This window comes from Oncorhynchus nerka, linkage group LG25, assembly GCF_034236695.1.
Source record: "Oncorhynchus nerka isolate Pitt River linkage group LG25, Oner_Uvic_2.0, whole genome shotgun sequence".
NCBI lineage: Eukaryota > Metazoa > Chordata > Actinopteri > Salmoniformes > Salmonidae > Oncorhynchus > Oncorhynchus nerka.
Window position 1 is genome coordinate 26,589,570 of NC_088420.1, and position 23,592 is coordinate 26,613,161.

At 40.0% G+C, this 23,592-nt stretch overlaps 1 protein-coding gene across 2 annotated transcripts in view; it reads right to left on the minus strand.

The window, feature by feature from the left end:
- The window catches only part of LOC115109280 (NT-3 growth factor receptor-like), a 327,886-nt gene extending 304,575 nt beyond the window's left edge, over positions 1-23,311 (minus strand). For both annotated transcript variants that reach the window (XM_029634027.2, XM_029634025.2), the window contains exon 1: positions 22,753-23,311. In XM_029634027.2, coding sequence (XP_029489887.1) covers positions 22,753-22,991 — 239 coding nt within the window. In that variant the 5' untranslated portion in view covers positions 22,992-23,311. The remainder of the gene's footprint in view (positions 1-22,752) is intronic.
- Positions 23,312-23,592: the final 281 nt, after the last annotated feature.

Here is a 23,592-nt window from a genome sequence, read left to right on the forward strand (position 1 = left end):
TACCATTGCCCCCACCTCTGTTTTACTGACCCCTGCCGGCCTTGACCTGTCTATTGCCTGCTCCTGTTGGATTATTAAACCATTGTTAATTTGACATTGTCTGCATCTGGGTCTTACCTTCATACCTGATATAATAACATACCATAGCGTTCACATGATGTCCAGTGACGCGCTCAAGATGGAAGTGGTCCAATGAAGCAGATGCTAAACCACAGGACTGTTTCTCTAGCACAGATTGGAATATGTTCTGGGATTTATCCGATAACACTGATGAGTTTACCACATCAGTCATCGGCTCCATTAGTAAGTGCATTAACCACGTCGTCCCCACAGTGACCGTACGTACATAAGAAATTACGCTCCGACCTCCAACGAGCCAACAAAGGGGAAAAGTGTCAATACCGGTCGAAAGATCGAATCCTACTAATCCGTCTCTGACACTCAACAGATGTGGCAGGGCTTGCAAACTATCAGGGATTAAAAAGGGAAACCCAGCAGTGAGCAGCCCAGCGACGCGACCTTTCCAAACAAGCTAAATGCCTTCTATGCTCGCTTCGAGGCAAGCAACACTGAACCATGCATGAGAGCAAAGGCTGTTTGGACGACTGTGTGATCTCTCTCTCCGTAGAGATGTAAGCAAGACCTTAAAAACAGGTTAACATTTGCAAAGCCGCGGGGCCAGACAGAAAACCACAACGCTTACTCGGAGCATGCACTGACCAGCTGGGAAGTGGCTTCACTGACATTTTCAACCCATCCTAACTTCTTTCAAATGGACCACCATAGTCCCTGTGCTCAATAACATGAATGTAACCTGCCTAAGCTCCCCACCATCCAGAACTTCTATACCAAAAAGTGTCTGAAGAAGGCAAAAAAATTGTTAGACTCCAGCCACCCAAGCCATAGTCTCTCTGCTACCACTCGGCAAGCAGTACCAGTGCACCAAGTCTGGAACCAGCAGGACCCTGAACAGCTTCTACCTCCAAGCCATAAGACTGCTAAACAAGGCTGCTACATAGCCAATCAAATGGCTAACCTGACTACCTGCGTTTACCCTTTTTTTTTTTTTAAACTTTTTTGCAATAACTCTATGCACACACACTGGTCTCTACCCACACACTCACACGTTCCTACACGGACACCCCAGCACACACACACATACACAGTACACACCCAGTACATACACCCACAATCAAATAACATGCACACACATACACTACATTTACCAAAACTGTGTGCCCATCGAACAACTCATTCCAAAATCATGGGCATAAATATGGAGTTTGTCCCCCTTTTGCGGCACCAGGTAGCCTACTGGATAGAGCATTGGACTAGTAACCGAAAGGTTGCAAGATCGAATCCCCGAGCTGACAAGGTAAAAATCTGTTGTTCTGCCCCTGAACAAGGCAGTTAAACCACTGTTCCTAGTCCTTCATTGAAAATAAGAATTTGTTCTTAACTGACTTGCCAAGTTAAATAAAGGTTAAAAATAATACAATTTTAAAAAGTAATCTATGATTCTCCGAGTTATATTTTAAAAGAGGAAGCTAATTATTTTAGGCAGATTTTCTCTTTTCTGTCTCATCCTCTCACACCGAATGAAGATTACGGTAAGGAATTCTTTCCAAATAATATAAAAATTGGAAAATTAAGAAATGTACAGAAAGATCAGTGCGAAGGCCAAATTACAGAAGAATAACTTTTGAGGCTATTAAATCCTTTCAGTCTGGAAAAACCCCAGGGCTTGATGGCATACCAGTAGAGGTATATCACATATTTTATTGATATACTAAAAGCTCCATTGTTAGATTGTTTTACCTACTCCTATAGAAATGGTAGTCTGTCAGGTACTCAGCAGGAAGGTCTGATATCTCTATTATTAAAACAAGACCCAGATGGCAAATATAAAAACCCAGTCTATCTAAAAAACTGGAAGCCCCTAACACTTCAATGTTGTTGTGCAAAAATCCTAGCAAAATGCATAGCACTCAGAATTAAAATGTTTTTACCAGGTATTGTTCATCCTGATCAGACAGTTTTTTACATGGACGATACATTGGACATAATATACGACAACTACTAGAAATAATAGAACATCATGAAACATATAAGAAGCCAGGAATGGTATTTATATTTTGAAAAGGCATTTGATAAAGTAAGACTGGATTTGATTTATAAATGCCTGGATTTTTTTCAATTTCTGTATTTCTCTTATACAATGGGTAAAAATAATTTATAGCAACCCCAGGTGTAAATAACGGCTACTTCTCAGGAGACTTTTGAATTGTCAAGAGGAGTTAAGCAAGGGTGTCCGCTGTCACCATATCTATTCGTTTTGGCCATCGAAATTCTAGCAATTAAAATCAGATCCAATAACAACAGAGGATTAGAAATCCAAGGCTTAAAAACAAAGGTGTCCATGTGTGCCGATGACTCAAGTTTTATATGTTAAGTCCGCAAGCTAGATCCCTGCAATGTCTCATTGAAGATCTAGATAACATTTCTGTGATCTCTGGACTAAAACCTAATTAAGATAAGTGTACAATATTGCGTATTGGATCCTTAAAAAATACAACTTTTACATTACCCTGCAGCTTACCTATAAAATGGGCTGATGGTGAAGTAGACATACTCGGTATTCATATCACAAAATATATAAATAAGCTCCGCACAATGACTTTCAATAGAAAACTTAACAAATTGCCCTAATTGATTCCTTAGTCATATCTCAATTTACTCATTTATGGCGCTGCCTACTTCAGATTTGCTTTTCAAATCATATGAGCAAAAAAATATTTTGCTTTATCTGGGACCCTAAACCAGACAAAATAAAACGAGCCTATCTATATAATCAATATGAATTGGGTGGGTTGAGATAATTAAATATAAAAGCACTAAATCTCTCTCTAAAAGCTTCACTCATTCAAAAGTTTTATTTGAACCCTAAATGGTTCTCAAGTAGATTACTAAGAAAAGCTCATCCATTGTTTACAAATGGAATTTTGCCTTTGTGCAGATTGCCATGTCTCATTTTTGATTAATTGAAAATGATACTTTGAAAAAAGTATCTGTCTTTTTCAAACAAGCATTGCAGAGCTGGCTACAATTTCAATTTCATCCCCCTGAAAAGATATAACAAAATATTATGGCTGAACTCAAATGTGCTGGTTGATAAAATACCTGTATTTATGGGAAATAAGTTTGAAAAGACTTTTGTTCTTAACTCTACCATTACAATATAATTTATGTCCTTCATGGAGTTATCAGAATTGTACGGGAAGGTCTGCTCAATCCAAGAGTACAACCAATTGATTACAGCCTTGCCCTAAAAAATGGAGGAGGCGGGTGGCAGCGGGAGGAGGTAGGGAACTAGTCTGTCTGCCCAATATAAAGGATCACAACTGTCAAAGGAATAAAAATAGCATAAATAGGAAAGTATACCAGTTTCATTTGAGGACCAGGATGTTCACAACTGTGCCATACAGATTGCAAAATAGTTGGGAAGAGATTTGATGTACCGGTTCCATGGTACAGGGTGTATGAGTTGATATATAAAACAACGCAAGATTCAAGACTTCGTGCTTTTCAGCTAAAATTATCATATAGAATTCTTGCCACCAACAAAATGTTGAGTATTTGGGGCATAAAATCATCGAAGCTCTGCAGATTTTGTTGTGAGGATACAGAATCAATAGACCATTTATTTTGGTATTGCCCTCAGGTAGCCTGTTTCTGGTCTCAAGTTCATGAATGGCTGACAATACATAGCATTGATCTAAAATTTACCCTAGAAATAGTACTGTCAGGAAATCTGGAGAGACCGGGTCTGTCAATTACTAATACTCTTAGTAAAAGTATTTATCTTCAACATGCAATCTGTAGATTCTATTCTGTTAGATTGAAATTGTACGTTAAACATCATAGCAAAGTTGAAAGATATGTGTTGCGTAGAAACACGAAGTGGGTGGCCAGCAAAGATAGATGGGAAGCTGAGGGTTGGTATATGGAATTGGAGACAAGTGGGAGTGGAGTTGCTGTGTGAGAGAGGGAATGATGGTCAAAAGATATAATAAAAGTACATTTGAATGGCACTAAGTGACAGTGTTTGTACAACTAATGCCGGTTTGCCTGAGGCTGATGCCGTGCATGTTACACCTGCATATACACACACACTCATTTAAATTAACATATACAAGAACACACACATACATGTAATATTGCCAGACATGCACACAAACATATGGCATTGCTGTTATGATTTCAGTTGTCCTTGATGTCCTTTGTTTTAAATTAATAATTTTGTTTCATTTTTTTTGCATTGTTTGCCGTTTTCTTCTGTCTTTTCCTTTTTTGTCTTTAGTTCATTCTCTTGGTTGTTGGTGCATTGGGGGGTTCTTGGGGGTGGAGAATGGAATTAATTGTATTTTTAATTTATTTTTCTTCCGGGGGGGGGGACTGTGGGAGGGGTCTCGAAAGGTTGAGGGACAGCTATTGAGGTACTATGGGGGGGATCTTGGAGGGTTCGGGTTTCACAAGATTGTGATAATGAAAAAGGAAACTATGACATATATTTTATATCACTATCATGCACACGCACCCTCACACATAAGGATGGCTCTGTTGCAGAAAGACTGATACATGTTTGATAGTGTCTTGAGGCTGTATTCTTTGTCCTTCATGGTCTAATACTTAATGTTACCCCTTCCTTGTGGTTTTTGTAATAAATAATAATTTAAAAAACAATCATTTAAAAAATAAAATGACAGCCTCCACTCTTCAGCTTTCCACTAGATGTTGGAACATTGCTGCAGGGAATGGCTTCCATTCAGCCACGAGCATTAGTGTGGTCGGCCATTGATGTTGTACGATTAAGCTTGGCTCGCAGTCGGTATTCCAATTCATCCCAAAAGTATTCGATGGGGTTGAGGTCATGGCTCTGTGCAGACCAGTCAAATTCTTCCACACCAATCTCTACAAACCATTTCTGTATGGACCTTGTTTTGTGTAGTGGGGCATTGTCATGCTGAAACAGGAAAAGGTCTTCCCCAAAATGTTGCCACAAAGTCAGAAGCACAGAATCATCTAGAATGTTATTATATGCTGTAGCGTTAAGATTTCCCTTCACTGGAACCAAGGGGCCTAGCCCGAACCATGAAAAATAGCCCCAGACCATTAATCCTCCTCTTCAAAACTTTACAGTTGACACTATGCATTCTGGCAGGTAGCGTTCTTCTGGCAACCGCTAAAAACCCAGATCCGTCCGTCAGACTACCAGATGGTGAAGCATAATTCTTCACTCCAGAGAACACATTTCCACTGCTCTGATGTACAATGGCGGCGAGCTTTAATCCACTCCAGCTGACACTTGGCGATTGCACATGGTGATCTTAGGCTTGGGTGAGGCTGCTTGGCCATGGAAACCCATTATAAGAAGCTCCCAACAAACAGTTATTCTGCTGATGTTGCTTCCAGAGGCAGTTTGGAACTTGGTAGTGAGGGTTGCAATGGAGAAAATACTATTTTTACGCGCTACTCGCTTCAGCACTCGGTGCTCCTGTTCTGTGAGATTGTGTGGCCTACCACTTCGTGGCTGAGCAGTTGTTGCTCCTAGATGTTTCCACTTCACAATAACAGCACTTACAGTTGACCAGGGAAGATCTATCAGGGCAGAAATTTGACTACCTGACTAGTTGGGAAGGTGGCATCCTATGACGGTGCCATGTTATAAGTCATTGAGCTCTTCAGTAAGGCCATTCTACTGCCAATGATTGTCAATGGATATTGCATGGCTGTGTGCTCGATTGTATACACCTATCAGCAACGGGAGTGGATGAAAAAGACAAATTGACTCATTTGAAGGGGTGTCCCACATACTTTTATATACATAGAGTTACACTCGCATTAACATCTGCTAACCATGTGTATGTGACAAATCAAATTTGATTTGATTTGAAGTCAGAAGTTTACATACAGTTAGGTTGGAATCATTAAAACTAGTTTTTTAACCACTCCACAAATGTCTTGTTAACAAACTATAGCTTTGGCAAGTCAGTTAGGACATCTACTTTGTGCATGACACAAGTAATTTTTCCAACAATTGTTTAGAGACAGATTATTTCACATATAATTCACTGTATCACAATTCTAGTGGGTCAGAGGTTTACATACACTAAGTTGACTGTGCCTTTAAACAGCCTGGAACATTTGAGTCAATTGGAGGAGTACCTGTGGATGTATTTCAATGCTTAACTTCAAACTAAGTGCCTCTTTGCTTGACATCATGGGAAAATCAAAAGAAATCAACCAAGACCTCAGAAAAGAATTGGAGACCTACACAAGTCTGGCTCATCCTTGGGAGCAATTTCCAAAGCCTGAGGTACCACGTTCATCTGTACAAACAATAGTACACAAATATAAACACCATGTGACCAAACAGCCGTCATACTGCTCAGGAAGGAGACGCGTTCTGTCTCCTAGAGATTAACGTACTTTGGTGCAAAAAGAGCAAATCAATACCAGAACAACAGCAAAGGACCTTGTGAAGATACTGGAGGAAACAGGTACAAAAGTATCTATGTCAACAGTAAAATGAGTTCTATATCAACATAACCTGAAATGCCGCTCAGCAAGGAAGAAGCCATTGCTCAAAAACAGCCATAAAAAAGCCAGACTACAGTTAGCAACTGCACATGGGGACCAAGATCGTACTTTCTGGAGAAATGTCCTCTGGTCTGAATAAACAAAAATAAAACTGTTTGGCCATAATGACCATGTTTGGAGGAAAAAGGGAGGTCTTGGAAGCCGAAGAACACCATCCCAACCGTGAGGTGTGGCAGCATCATGTTGTGGGGGTGCTTTGCTGCAGGAGGGACTGGTGCACTTCACAAAGTAGATGGCATCATGAGAATGGAAAATTATGTGGATATATTGAAGCAGCATCTCAAGACATTGGTCAGGAAGTTAAACCTTGTTCGCAAATGGGTCTTCCAAATGGACAATGACCCCAAGCATACTTCCAAAGTTGTGGCAAAATGGCTTTAAGGACAACAGAGTCAAGGTATTGGAGTGGCTATCACATAGCCCTGACCTCAATCATATAGAAAATGTTTGAAAATGTTTGGGCCAACGTTAAACAATTTAAAGGCAATGCTACCAAATACTAATGTACTGTATGTAAACTTCTGACCCACTGGGAATGTGATGAAAGAAATACAAGCTGAAATAAATCATTCTCTCTACTATTATTCTGACATTTCACATTCTTAAAATAAAGTGGTGATCCTAACTGACCTACAACTGGGAATTCTTACTAGGATTAAATGTCAGGAATTGTGAAAAACTGAGTTTAAATGTATTTGGCTAAGGTGTATGTAAACTTCTGACTTCAACTGTATAGTGTACATACTGGTGCCACACACACACTTTCACACTCACCACATATGCTGCTTCTACTAATCCATGCACTGCTGCTGCAGCGCAGTCTATCATCTATCCTGTTGCTTAGTCACTTTGCTCCTACCTATATGTACATAGCTACCTCAATTACCCCGGAACACTGCACATTGACTCGGTACTGGTACTCCCTGTAAATTGCTATGTTATTTTTACTCGTTATTGTTATTCATTATTTATTCCTCGCGTCACTATTTCTGTTTTATATTTTTCATCTTTAACTCAGCATTGTTGGAAAAGGACCCGTAAGTAAGCATTTCACTATTAGTCTACACTTGTTATTCACAAAGCAAATCAAATTTGATTAAATTGTGGAAATACACTATATATCTATATGTCCCTAAAAACAATCAGTGAGTTGCAGCAAAAGATGGTGTTTTAGGGGAGAGAAAGGGGTGGATTGATCAATATTTCAAAGCGGTCTGGAAGCAGTGTTCAAAAGGCAGGCTAAGGCTCCTCTGAGAGAGGGAGAGAGAGCAAGAGAGAGCGAGAGAAAGAGCAGACTGTGTTTGTAGATGGCACAGTGGCAAAGAGGATTGTTACCCACTCATCTATAGTGAAATAGGAATTGGGTAAGGCCAGATTCCATCAACCAACCACAGAGTGTTTACAATCTTTACAGTTTAACAAACAACATGAAGATCCATTTAGGACTAGGTGATATGGCCTAAAAATCATATCTCAATTATTTTTTACTTATGGGCAATTCACAATATACACTACCGTTCATAAGTGGGGTCACTTATAAATGTCCTTGTTTTAGAAAGAGAATCACATTTTTTGTTCATTAAAATAACATCAAATTGATCAGAAATACAGTGCAGACATTGTTAATGTTGTAAATGACTATTGTAGCTGGAAATGGCAGATTTAAAAAAAAATGGAATATCTACATAGGCGTACAGAGGCCCATTGTCAGAAACCATCACTCCTGTGTTCCAATGGCAGGTTGTGTTAGCTGATCCAAGTGTATCATTTTAAAAGGCTAATTGATCATTAGAAAACCCTTTTGCAATTATGTTAGCACAGCTGAAAACTGTTGTTCTGATTAAAGAAGCAATAAAACTAGCCTTCTTTAGACTAGTTGAGTATCTGGAGCATCAGCATTTGTGTGTTCGATTACAGGCTCAAAATGGGCAGAAACAAAGAACTTTCTTCTGAAACTCATCAGTCTATTCTTGTTCTGAGAAATTGAGGCTATTCCATGCGAGAAATTGCCAAGAAACTGAAGATCTCGTACAACGCTGTGTAATATTCTCTTCATAGAACAGCGCAAACTGGCTCTAACTAGAATAGAAAGAGGAGTGGGAGGCCCTGGTGCACAACTAAGCTAGAGGACAAGTACATTAGAGTGTGTAGTTTGAGAAACAGACGCCTCACAAGTCCTCAACAGGCAGCTTCATTAAACAGTACCCGCAAAACACCAGTCTCAACTTCAACAGTGAAGAGGTGACTCAGGGATGCTGGCCTTCTAGACAGAGTTGCAAAGAAAATGCCATATCTCAGACTGGCCAATAAAAAGAAAAGATTAAGATGGGCAAAATAACACAGACACTGTACAGAGGAACTCTGCCTAGAAGGCCAGCATCCAGAAGTCACGAATATGTCGTCGTCTGTACAGCTGTTTGATCCTTTGGGATAAATAAACTTGGTTTAAGCTTTTATAGTGTCCGTAGAGTTCTTACTCTAATAATTAGAACCTAACAAGGTGTAAAGATTATTATTTCACCTTTATTTAACCAGGTAGGCCAGTTGAGAACAAGTTCTCATTCACAACTGCAACCTGGCCAAGATAAAGCAAAGCAATGCGACACAAACAACAGAGTTACACATGAAATAAACAAAAATACAGTCAATAACACAATAGAAAGTCTATATACAGTGTGTGCAAATGAAGTAAGATTAGGGAGGTAAACTCAATAAATAGGTCATAGTGGCGATATAATTACAATTTAGTAATTAAACACTGGAGTGATAGATGAGCAGAAGATGAATGTGCAAGTAGAGACATGGGTGCAAAGGAGCAAAAAATAAATAACAATATGGGGATGTTGGGTGAGCTATTTACAGATTGGCTATGTACAGGTGCAATGATCTGTAAGCTGCTCTGACAGCTGATGCTTAAAGTTAGTGAGGTAGATATGAGTCTCCAGCTTCAGTGATTTTTGCAATTCCTTCCAGGCAATTGCAGCAGAGAACTGGAAGGAAAGGCGGCCAAAGAAGGAGTTGGCTTTGGGGGTGACCAGTGAAATATACTTGCTGGAGCACGTGCTACGGGTGGGTGCTGCCATGGTGACCAGTGAGCTGAGATAAGGCGGGGCTTTACCTAGCAAAGACATATAGATGACCTGGAGCCAGTGGGTTTGGCGACGAATATGAAGCGAGGGGCAGCCATCCCGAGCATACAGGTCACAGTGGTGGGTAGTATATGGGGCTTTGGTGACGAAATGGATGGTACTGTGATAGACTGCATCCAATTTGCTGAGTAGAGTGTTAGAGGCTATTTTGTAAATGACATCACCGAAGTCAAGGATCGATAGGATGGTCAGTTTTACGAGGGTATGTTTGGCAGCGTGAGTGAAGGATGCTTTGTTGCGAAATAGGAAGCCAATTCTAGATTTAATTTTGGATTGGAGATGCTTAATGTGAGTCTGGAAGGAGAGTTTACAGTCTAAACAGACACCTAGGTATTTGTAGTTGTCTACATATTCTAATTCAGAACTGTCCAGAGTTGTGATGCTAGACGGGTGGGCAGGTACGGGCAGCGATCGGTTGAATAGCATGCATTTAGTTTTGCTTGCATTTAAGAGCAGTTGGAGGCCACGGAAGGAGAGTTGTATGGCGTTGTATTAGGGTTGAGATTTCCCCTTTAAGTCGGGTGTCAAACTTATTCCATGGAGGCCTGAGTGTCTGCAGGATTTTAGTTTTTCCTTTCAATTAAGACCTAGACAACCAGGTGAGGGGAGGTTCCTACTAATTAGTGACCTTAATTCATCAATCAAGTATAACGGAGGAGTGAACCCTCAGACTCTCGGCCATCCATGGAATGAGTTTGGCACATGCTTTCAGTCATCAGATGCAATTTCACAGAACATATGTGCATTAATTCTTTACAATAGATAAATGAAGGGTCCAGTCTTTGCTCATGTTCTCCACAGAAGAGGGTGGCAGCAGACATATGATGCACATACCACTGAGGTTTCCGAGTTGAATGAGAATGACATTGATCATGTTAATAAACAGACAGTAATGCAACAACGATTAAACAGAGACTCAATGCATGTATTCTGCACATTGAGAGATTAATAGTTGTATGAATTCAGTAAGATCTAGTTCTGTAACATGACACAATATGACCTATCCATTATCTACAGTGAACATTGTGTTCTGTACAATTACAGTGCCTTGCGAAAGTATTCGGCCCCCTTGAACTTTGCGACCTTTTGCCACATTTCAGGCTTCAAACATAAAGATATAAAACTGTATTTTTTTGTGAAGAATCAACAACAAGTGGGACACAATCATGAAGTGGAACGACATTTATTGGATATTTCAAACTTTTTTAACAAATCAAAAACTGAAAAATTGGGCGTGCAAAATTATTCAGCCCCTTTACTTTCAGTGCAGCAAACTCTCTCCAGAAGTTCAGTGAGGATCTCTGAATGATCCAATGTTGACCTAAATGACTAATGATGATAAATACAATCCACCTGTGTGTAATCAAGTCTCCGTATAAATGCACCTGCACTGTGATAGTCTCAGAGGTCCGTTAAAAGCGCAGAGAGCATCATGAAGAACAAGGAACACACCAGGCAGGTCCGAGATTCTGTTGTGAAGAAGTTTAAAGCCGGATTTGGATACAAAAGATTTCCCAAGCTTTAAACATCCCAAGGAGCACTGTGCAAGCGATAATATTGAAATGGAAGGAGTATCAGACCACTGCAAATCTACCAAGACCTGGCCGTCCCTCTAAACTTTCAGCTCACACAAGGAGAAGACTGATCAGAGATGCAGCCAAGAGGCCCATGATCACTCTGGATGAACTGCAGAGATCTACAGCTGAGGTGGGAGACTCTGTCCATAGGACAACAATCAGTCGTATATTGCACAAATCTGGCCTTTATGGAAGAGTGGCAAGAAGAAAGCCATTTCTTAAAGATTTCTATAAAAAGTGTTGTTTAAAGTTTGCCACAAGCCACCTGGGAGACACACCAAACATGTGGAAGAAGGTGCTCTGGTCAGATGAAACCAAAATTGAACTTTTTGGCAACAATGCAAAACGTTATGTTTGGCGTAAAAGCAACACAGCTCATCACCCTGAACACACCATCCCCACTGTCAAACATGGTGGTGGCAGCATCATGGTTTGGGCCTGCTTTTCTTCAGCAGGGACAGGGAAGATGGTTCTAATTGATGGGAAGATGGATGGAGCCAAATACAGGACCATTCTGGAAGAAAACCTGATGGAGTCTGCAAAAGACCTGAGACTGGGACGGAGATTTGTCTTCCAACAAGACAATGATCCAAAACATAAAGCAAAATCTACAATGGAATGGTTCAAAAATAAACATATCCAGGTGTTAGAATGGCCAAGTCAAAGTCCAGACCTGAATCCAATCGAGAATCCGTGGAAAGAACTGAAAACTGCTGTTCACAAATGCTCTCCATCCAACCTCACTGAGCTCGAGCTGTTTTGCAAGGAGGAATGGGAAAAAATGTCAGTCTCTCGATGTGCAAAACTGATAGAGACATACCCCAAGCGACTTACAGCTGTAATCGCAGCAAAAGGTGGCGCTACAAAGTATTAACTTAAGGGGGCTGAATAATTTTGCACGCCCAATTTTTCAGTTTTTGATTTGTTAAAAAAGTTTGAAATATCCAATAAATGTCGTTCCACTTCATGATTGTGTCCCACTTGTTGTTGATTCTTCACAAAAAAATACAGTTTTATATCTTTATGTTTGAAGCCTGAAATGTAGCAAAAGGTCGCAAAGTTCAAGGGGGCCGAATACTTTCGCAAGGCACTGTACATAAGGGAATATTGCAAACTGGAAAACGAACACACATACAGTTTATGGGTCTTTAATAATTAGGTCATCGCTGACCATCTGCAATTGATCTGTGCTAATACCTATTTCATAAACAGTGCTGCCCTCGGCATAATGCATATTAGGGATCACACACATGGGTGGTACCACAAAGGGGACAATAGCATAAAGGCTCTGTCACAGATCCCTCCGGAACTTTCATTACGCACACCTGTCCCCTATTCCCACTGATTAGTACTTCTATAAGTGTGTCCTTCAGTTTTCATTGGGCTGTCGATTATTGTTACAATGTCCGTTGGTGCGTGTGAGTACCTGTGCTGTGTGTTTTGGGCTTTCGTGCCCTTGTGGATTGCGCAGATGATTACAGGTCTCGTCCCGTGTGTTATTCATTGTGCGCGTGTGTTATTTATTCAAGATACACCTCACTCTTTTGTTTGGGTTTCAACACTGTGCTTTTGTTACATGTTTGTTTGGACTTCGTCCCCGTGCCTTTGCATGGCATGCCGTAATTTGCTCTTAATAAAACAAACTATTACGCAACCCTGCGTTGGTCTCCCGAATCTCTTCATAACAACGTGATAGGCTCTCTCTACCAGGGGCCGAAGTCAAATCCATAATATCTTTTGACTAGGGGTGGACAACAGGATGAAGGAGTATGCTTTTTGTTGTCAATTTAAAAAGGGGACATAATGGTAGCTAATGTTATTGGAAATCATAATGAGTAATATAAAGGGTCAGTCATGCATGCAGACATTTCCATCCCAGTAGTAATGGTGAACAAAAAAAGCTCTTTAATCCCTCAAGGTCATCAGGGATGTTATTGGACTGGCCACTCACTGTCCTAGTTGGACAAAGTAGTTGTCTTAGCAAATCAAATGTGATGAGTTTAAAGGCTATGCAACAGTATATAACCAACCTACTGTACTTGACTGTGATGTTTTCATGTTTACCCAATGTTCACAAAAGGGAGCATACCACATTCATCATAACATTACGTCTGTGTTTTTTTTACATATGGTTCTGAAACACAAAACCTATTGGACTATATACTGTATCTTTCCCAGTCATCCATGAAGTGGCTTCCTCACCTCGGTGCACGTTATGCTATTCACACAGTATGCTGCTGCTATGCCATGGAGAAGCTAAAAGCCTCCAGATTCAAAACATTTGATGTACGCAGTGATTTCTGACTTCATCTTTTCAACTGATAGAGTGACATTTAATGGAGTACCAGGTTGGTTTTCTGCATGACTGACAAGGTGGCCATGCAATCAGTGAGTTAACTCCAACACAGATCACTGTGAAGCCAATCCTCAGAGAACAGCACATGATCATAGATAGCCTAGCAGTAAATATAGATCTGGAAGCAAAGCAGAAGCTGTAGATGTTTATATGCCATTTGATGACAGTTTAGTTCCTAGATCCAGCTCTCCGATCTCGTAAAGCGGACCTCAGCAGAGAGACACCCAGTTGGGTTTAAAGATTTGTCCAAAGAGATATGGAGAAAACAGGGTCCAGTAATATACTTCAGCTGAACAAACCCACCCGGATCGATCACTAAACATTCAACCAGGCAAAGCACAGCCATGTTCACTCAAAGATAAACCATCTTTCATCCAGGTAAGGGGCAGGCATGGATACTTTGGTACACTCTGCCTTTAAAGGGGCCTCACACAGATGGCACTTCCACATGCAACAGGAATCATAAACCATGCACTCCACACTGGGCAGTCACCTCCCCCTCTTACTCACATACTGTATAGCATGCCTCAATCTTTTTGAATTAAGTTGAATAAAGATGTGTGAAAACACTGACAGTCCTTCCATCTGTCTGTCTGTACACAACTCCATGTACTATACTCCATTATGGCTGGGAATTGTCAGTACCCTCACGATACAATATTATAACAATACTTTAGGTGCCGATACAATGTGTATTACGTTTGTCACAATTCTATATGTATTGCAATTCGATACTGCGATTTGATGTTTCAAACATATTGCTCACTATACTGTATGTCTGATGCAGAGAGACACGAGAGCATGAGAAAAGGAGTTTGAATTGTTTAGGGAAATAAAAGTGCTGAAAACATGCTGGCTCACTATTTAAAAAGATGGAGAACAAGCCATAGAATTAAAAATACCTGAGTTGTGGCGTAGGTACAGCTGACTAGACCTAGCCAACGCTCCCTACAGTAACAAAAAAGTATATATTGATATAATATCGCAATATGAAACTGTATTGATCCCCCCCCCCCCCCATCTCCATACTCCACTGTGCTTTTAATTAGGTCGGATTTAAACGAGGCCCTCCATCTTCCTCTGAAGCAGAGCAGGGATGTGTGGGAGGAGTGACATCACTCAGAGGTAGCCTCCTTTTCATAGCTTGCCCACGTTTTTGTGAACATGTGCTGGCTCACTCCCACTCTCTTAAGTGTACGATTTCTGAGAGACCATGGAGGGACAGCAAATGGATTTGGCATGGCATATTTCAACATGTCTAATGCTCAAATAACCTTCAAAGACTTCAAAGTACTGGGCTAGTGGTTTTAGGTACAAAATGCAGCCTGACTGCTGACCATGGCCTCTGCATTCCATTATGGAAGATAAAGAATTGCATTCTACAGAGAACAGCCTTACTAAGTACAGAGAAAAGACAATTAGCCTAATGGATGAAAACAAATAGTCTCTTCTTAGGGTACTAAAATAGGCAAGTTATATAGAGGACAAATATGAGGTGAGGCAGACTGACAGATAATCCTACACTCATCCTCCCACACACACAAATGTGCACACACACGATGTTGGCAAACCTTGAGCAGGAGTAGGGTTGGGCGGTGTCCTGATTTTCATATTGTCATACCGTCCTCCTCTCATCCCGGGAATTATGCTATTAGTACACAAGGGGTTGCTTAAAATGCAAAAGAAACTCCATTGGACATCTATTACCAGAATGATAACAAAATTAACACAAACGAATAGCGAATTTCAACAGAGGCTGGTAACTAAATATGCTAACGAGCGCAAACAGAAATAAACTAATTGCAAAGACAAGCAATCCAGCTCATAAAGCTATACAAGTAATGTAAACTCACGTAAACTCGTACATCGCCTTGGTCCGTACAATTGCCCTTATTTTAGCGCCCCAAAAACGTAATACTTCCAGATCAACTGTAATGTCAATACCATTGTAAAGCACAATTTCTCCCCTTTCCAACAGAACCAATTACATGACCTAAACGCTGCCCGTTTCTGCATAATTCAAGCAGGCAATGAGCCCTGTCGGGTCTTTTTTTAAATGGCGAGTGGGGAAGCGAAACTAATGCGTGATAGTGAGAAGGAGAGATGTCCTGTGGGAAATTTGCTTTTTTTCACTCGATCTGTCCAACTTATCACCTTATCGCCTCTAAAATGTAAATAAAACACTATAAAGAGTACATATAATGTGTCATTACATACCTATTTGAAGGGTTGTGTCGAATTTGAATCTGGTTTTTAGGGTGGTACTAAAGTGATCTTAGAAGTAAACAGCGGCTTTGAGAATGATGATCGCATGCAATGATGACACAAAAAAAATGACTAGGTTTCCCCCCTTACCCCCGTCACTGTCCATTTATTGTTTTTAAAGGATGAGAGAAGTGCTACACCTGGTGGAAAGAGATTGTAAGACAGAAATAGTTGCTTTATGCGTGCTGTACGTTACGACATGACACGTCTAGATGTAACGGAGGGTCAGTTTTTTCAACTTATCTCCAATACTATAGAGCCATTACCATGTCGATCAACGCTTGAATAGAAACATAGTTCACACCCCCAATTTTGAAGTCAACACAGTCGCTACAGTCCCATTAGTTTTCTTTGTAGCCTCGTTTGAATGTTGCGGTTGCGCACATTTGTACGAAATGGGGTGAGTTTACGTTATAGGTAGTAGCTACTGATTTTTTTTGTTTGTTGAGTTTGGACATTTACAAGTGAATGTGAAAGGGAGACATTGTGCAAATAAATAAAGTTTTGTCCATGCTTGTCTGAAGGAACAACAGTACTAGTTTTGGAGCAGTGTGTACATGCTGTGTCTGTGTGGAGTCGCTAGGGTAACGGGACTTCCTGCTCTGCTCGGAGAATAGGGGGAGGAGTAGACGGTCGCAGAACCGAAGAAATTACGGGAAAAATGTACGTAAATAAATCTAGATAGCAGGAGTAGCAGCTGTACAGATAACTCATCCAAAGCAGTTTGACTTCTCAAACACGGCAGAAAGCTAACACTATATGATAACCCGTCTCCTTATTAATTCAGCCACTTACTTCGCTAACTAGCAAGTTAAACCAAATACACAGCTGGACTCAGCAGCTCCAGCTTTCTCCCGTTGTGCTATATATAAACAAACACACGACTGGCTCAACTATTCTGGGGAACTACCGTGAGCTTCATAATGTAAAATAATGTGACCGGTGAGATGAAGAACACATCTGCTTTGTTCCCTAACGTATTGCACTAGTTGACTGCAGGTATGATCTTAATAAGCTACAAATATTCAAATGTATTAAAAAACCTCCAATCAATAGTTTTGATGGTATTGAAAAACCACCCTGTGGCCATTTCCAAATATCCTGGTATATATGGCATACCGCCCGAGCCTTAGCAGGAGAAATGAAAGGAAATATAAAATATACCATTTCTGAGACTGCGCGAAAAGGGTGTTACTGATAGCACTGTGATAGGAAGGTCTTTATCTTAAAAGAGAAGCACAAATTGAACACCAACAGCATTCCCATGACAGCAAAAGTACAAAACCGTGTCTTTGCCACTTCCTCTATAGAGAACTTGATGAATTCAATGGATACATACTAATATATGGATATATCATGCATCCACCTGTTGTATGGTGAATGTGAACATTTAAGACTGGTCAAAGAACAAGAATGCTTTAGTCTTGTGTGAGATAATACAAATGTGCCTCTCAAAGAGAATAATTTCATCCTCATTGTCCATGCAGAAAAACAACACAGCCTAATCCATTTCAAACACACTTTGCTTCTAGAGAAATGAAAATGTTCATAAGGATTAGCTCTTTCAAACATGCTCCAGATGCCAGAGCATTCATACCTCATTAACAGTAAAGCCTAAGAAGAAGAAACCTTGGTCACACAGAACCCTCCAAACAGAGTATGGCATTACCATGCCACTGGATGATACCCCCATACTAGCCTGCCATTTTCAGGGGGAAATTATGTACTGCCAACAAAGTAAACCTAGGCCTACTGCCTGTCAATTATCTATGTAGGTCATTATTTCTCAAACATAATAACATGTCATCATCCATGGGGATTTAGTGCAATATTAGATTTATATATATATATTAGCAATATTAGATTACATACAGTTGAAGTCAGAAGTTTACATTCACCTTATCCAAATACATTTAAACTCCGTTTTTCACAATTCCCGACATTTAATCCTTGTAAAAATTCTCTGTCTTAGGTCAGTTAGGATCCCTACTTTATTTTAAGAATGTGAAATCTCAGAATAATAGGAGAGAATTATTTATTTCAGCTTTTATTTATTTCATCACATTCCCAGTGGGTCAGAAGTTTACATACACTCAATTAGTATTTAGTAGCATTGCCTTTAAATTGTTTAACTTGGGTCAAACATTTTGGGTAGCCTTCCACAAGCTTCCCACAATAAATTGGGTGAATTTTGGGCCATTCCTCATGACAGAGCTGGTGTAACTGAGTCAGGTTTGTAGCCCTCCTTGCTCGCATATGATTTTTCAGTTCTGCCTGCAAATTTTCTATAGGATTGAGGTCAGGGCTTTGTGATGGCCACTCCAATACCTTGACTCCATTGACCTTAAGCCACTTTGGAGGTATGCTTGGGGTCATTGTCCATTTGGAAGACCCATTTGTGACCAAGCTTTAACTTCCTGACTGATTTCTTGAGATGTTGCTTCAATATATCCACATACTTTTCCATCTTCATGATGCCATCTATTTTGTGAAGTGCTCCAGTTCCTCCTGCAGCAAAGCACCCCCACAACATGATTCCGCCACCCCCGTGCTTCACGGTTGGGATGGTATTCTTCGGCTTGCAAGCATCCCCCTTTTTTCTCCAAACATAACGATGGTAATTTCTCCAAAAAGTATGATGGACATTTCTCCAAAAAGTACGATCTTTGTCCCCATGTGCAGTTGCAAACCGTAGTCTGGCTCTTTTATGGCGGATTTGGAGCAGTGGCTTCTTCCTTGCTGAGCGGCCTTTCAGGTCAAGTCGATATAGGGCTCGTTTTACTATGGATATAGATACTTTTGTACCTGTTTCCTCCATCATCTTCACAAGGTAATTTGCTGTTGTTCTGAGATTGATTTGCACTTTTTCGCACAAAAGTACGTTAATCTCCAGGAGACAGAACGCGTCTCCTTCCTGAGAGGTATGACGGCTGCATGGTACCATGGTGTTTATACTTGCGTACTATTGTTTGTACAGATGAGCGTGGTACCTTCAAGCATTCGGAAATTGCTCCTAAGGATGAACCAGAGGTGTGGAGGTCCACATTTTTTTTCTGAGGTCTTGGCTGATTTCTTTAGATTTTCCCATGATGTCAAGCAAAGAGGCACTGAGTTTGAAGGTAGGCCTTGAAATACATCCACAGGTACTCCTCCAATTGACTCAAATGATGTCAATTAGCCTACCAGAAGCTTCTAAAACCATGACATCATTTTCTGGAATTTTCCAAGCTGTTTAAAGGCACAGTCAGCTTAGTGTATGTAAACTTCTGACCCACTGGAATTGTGAAATTTGTCTGTAAACAATTGTTGGAAAAATTACTTGTGTCATGCACAAAGTAAATGTCCTAACCGCCTTGCAAAAACTATAGTTTATTAACAAGAAATTTGTGGAGTGGTTGAAAAACAAGTTTTAATGATGTGTATGCAAACTTCCAACTTCAACTGTATACACTTGAATTCAAATGATGTGGAAAAGTAGCCTATATTTGAGGTAGGCTACATAATTTGACAATCACAATACACATACCCGTCAAAATGCATGATCATTATGTTACACAATACCTGACAGAATTGTTGGCTTTTAGAAGTCTGAACTTGTGTGCAGCGAGACAAATGTAGCTATAGTTCAGGCAGACAGCTGTCAAATGTACAATTCATTCAAGGTATATTCAAGGAAATCCAGAAGTAGCCTAAAACAAATGTGCCAAAGGGGGATAAAAAAAAATGCTTCTAAAAATGTCTTAAGTCTACTCTGAAAATGTTTTGGTGGATGTGCTGTAACAACTTCTGCATTTCAAGACTGCCGATTCTCTTCAACTAGCCTACACGGCCCACTCCCAAGCGAAGTGAGTCTGTTGGAGCTGTCCAGTAATAGGGGGTGCTGAATGATTCCTACACGCATAACAGCAGCAGCCATGAGATGCAGTTCTCTGCGACAGCGCTCAACAAAAATCATGCTATGAAAATAAAATAATGGATTCCAACATTCTGATAAAGCTGGCACATAAAATAACTTTTGTAATTATTTCAATCTATTGAATGACAGAGTTCTCGTCTCTGTAAAAGAACAACCAGCAGCCCCTCTAGTGGCCTTCTGGAGAGAGTGGAGGCAGCAAGCACAAGAATGAGTTGACCTACAAAGTCAAGACAAACTGACTGGTGTTTTTTGTGCTTGGTTTAATAAAGTGTGCTTATTTATAACCAGGCGGCATAGTTAGGATAATATCGTTGGAATTAGGCATGTGTTTGGAACAGGTTTTTTCTGGCCCTTATGCCCACACATGGGGTCTACATCCTACACACTAGGCAAATCATCACTTCTCAGGTTATGGAAATTGTGTGGATTCAGTTCAAAGCAGAGAGGTTGTCATGGCACCCTCACCCTTGGCAAATCTCAAAAAAGAATCAATAATGAATTGGGGTTTTGTTCTACCAAAATAGTCTCTTCAGCTTGAGATGTAACAGCTGGGATCCAAAATCTCTCGGTGTATTGGGTATTGATGATCTTGTTTCTACTACTACTATTGTTCATGTTTCTTTCAAATCATTTAGAGGTGAATACAAATGGGTGCAATACAAATTGACTGTGCTATAAGAGCCCTACATGACTTAACATTTCACCCGAGAGAGCTAGGAGCAGTGGGGGAGATGGTTCTTTAACAGAACTAATGGCATTTCTAAAAGAAAAGCCTTCTAGAGGAAAAAGTATGTCATCAGTGTCAATGCTCTATTTTTAAGAACACATTACTTTTAGAGTCCAAAAATACTTTCCATTGGGAATATAAGAGGGGAAACCTTCTGTTAAGAATATTTCACTTTACTGGGTGGAATATCCTTTTAATGTTTTCAATATGAGATACATTCATCAGAATTAGGCTCTCTACTGAGTTAGTGACATGTCTAAAAATAGGACCATCAAATTAGAACAAAATCTAACGGTCTGATAACATAAACTTGCCAGGATGGCAACCAAATCTAACTAACAATGATTATTTAGGATTAGCCTAGTTTAAAGTGTTCGGACTAAAATGGTCAACTGTGTCATGATCAAGAAGCCTGATAATAAAAACTGACATGGCCACACTTGGAGAGTGGATCTAAAAATATAATCTCTGTCTCTTGGTTGATTAATTTCAGTAAACAAAGCACCTTTTCAGAAGTTTGCAAATGCTATAAATTATTTTGAGTCCGTGATAGAATGCAAAGCAATTAAAAAGAGTAAAACTGCCTATTCTAGTTGTGGTTAGCTTACATTTTGTATGTAGGGTCGTTCCATTTGATTTCAATTGTTTTTTGACCACACCCCTTTTGAGTTGAACAAGACTTTCTGTACATGTATGCCCATGGTAGAAGTGGTCAGAAAGTAACTTTTTGGGCCTGAATGCCAAAACATTCAGGAGATAAAGGTGCTCAAAGTTTACCCATTTTGCATACCCCACCATACCATGAGATATCCATGTCTTCATCCCTGGAAAATATTAATGGTTTTGTTTGATATTGATTAAAAGCTTATAATCAGGGTTGTGAAAATATTTTCTAATTTAAATTTAAAAAGTATATTTTTTAACCTTTAACACCAATCATCATAAAATGGTTAAACTTCCATTTTTTTCTGCATATGTTGTAGTTTAGATGCTAATTTACATAATCTGAAGTGTTTGTGTTGTACCCACAATCGTTGAGACACAGCATAATCTTGAATACTGAGTACAGTAGGTGTCATTTCAATCAGAGAAATATAATTCATACAATGGATATATCCCTTCAGACCACTGCAATCTAGCTGGTACACCATTGACATTTACATTTTTACTTCCAATTGCTCCCACAAAAATAGCTGCCGGTCCACCCACCATGAAATGTCACCATAGAATGTCTGTTCTATTATCCATATTTCTATTATTTCAATAGGTTTCCTATAGAAGATTGACAGTATAATTTAAAACAACTGATATTCCCCATTTAAGTCAACAATCTGTGATGACAAAAAAAATGACATTGTTATTCAAAAACATTTTTTTTTCAAGAAATGATCAAGTAGTTTGTGAGCTTTTCAATTATATTAAAATCAACAGTTTATATTTTCCAGTGATGAAGACCTGGATGTCTCATGGTATGGTGATGTATGAAAAATGGGTCAACTTTGAGCACATCCATCTCATGAATGTTTGGCCATTCAGGTCCAAAATGTCACTTTCTGACCACCTCTACCATGGGCAAATATGTAAGAAAAGTTTAATTCAAATCAAATGGGGTGAGGTTAAAAAGTGTTTGAAATCAAATGGAATGACCGAGCATATCAAATTATATTGCTTCTTGTGGTAGGTTTTATTCCAAACCTTTGATTTCTTTAAGCTGAATCAAGTCCTGCATGCAGGCTCTTATAAAGGAATAGCAATATTGCTGTTTGGGGGTTATTTGCGGGCCAATGCACCAACAGGTCTATTTTTGAAATGACATTGAATTCAGTTCTTATTGATACCGCATTCTACTTGTGGCTGAAGGGCTTTGCAGGGTTAATGTATTCCACGGAGATAACGGTAACGACATAACGTGAAAGGGATGTATAGGTAGCCTATTAAATGTTAGACTCGGCAGAATCACAGTTTTGCATTGCTAAATATATCACGTAAGGATGTGCGGCAGAAGTAAAACAAATAAATTACAGGGAGAGTAGGCCTACGCTAAGTTGTGACTCACATGGATTCAACATGTGATGGCCACTACAGTGGGCGCAAAGACTTACATTGAGGTGATGTTCTTGAACACTTCTTCGATACTGTTATTTCCATTGTTCCCAGTATCTTGCAGTGCAAGCAGGGGAAAGAATTTCCCATTGTCAGACTTATTGCAATATATCTCAGTTGGAGAACAGCTGCAGGTTGGCGGGCAGTCCAGCATATTGCTCAAGTAGTCCTGAAAGATGGTCAAAAGAAACAATACCCTCCACCAGCAAATTCGTGGTGGAATAAAAAATGAATCCATGACTCAACGTTTATTAGGACAATATCCTTGATGTTTTTGAACCTCCAAATCGGAGACCGTCTGAATATGCAATTATGTGGTGTGTGCGCGCGGGCGAGTGAATGTATGGAGGTATGTCAAATTGATGCGAATGAGCTAATGTCCATCTATTTCACAGATGAGGAAGAAGAAGGAGAAAAAATACTCCGTCAAAGTGGGAATGGGTCAAAAAGCAGTACTCCAAGCTTGTCCTCCTCTCTAGAATGCATAGTATATGTTACCCTGTATTCATGCTGCCGTTAGCCGCTTAGTTCCAGGTTGTACTAGCACCGCTCCAAGACTCGGAGGGATAGCGCGTTGAAGAAAGTGACGAGAGAGAGAAAGCGAGGTCCATGCTCAAAGCATTAAGTCCCACCTACAGGGCAGAATGGAAACTGACACACCTGCAACTCAGGATGCAGCTCAAATCAGATCATAACAGCAATTGCACACAGAGCGTGGGCTATACTATAGCTCAATAACAATAGGCTACACATTTATGGTGATTTATCATTAGGCCTATGGTTGGATGTTCATTTACACATCGGGCGTCCAGGCCACAATGTATCATTTTTAGAGGGCT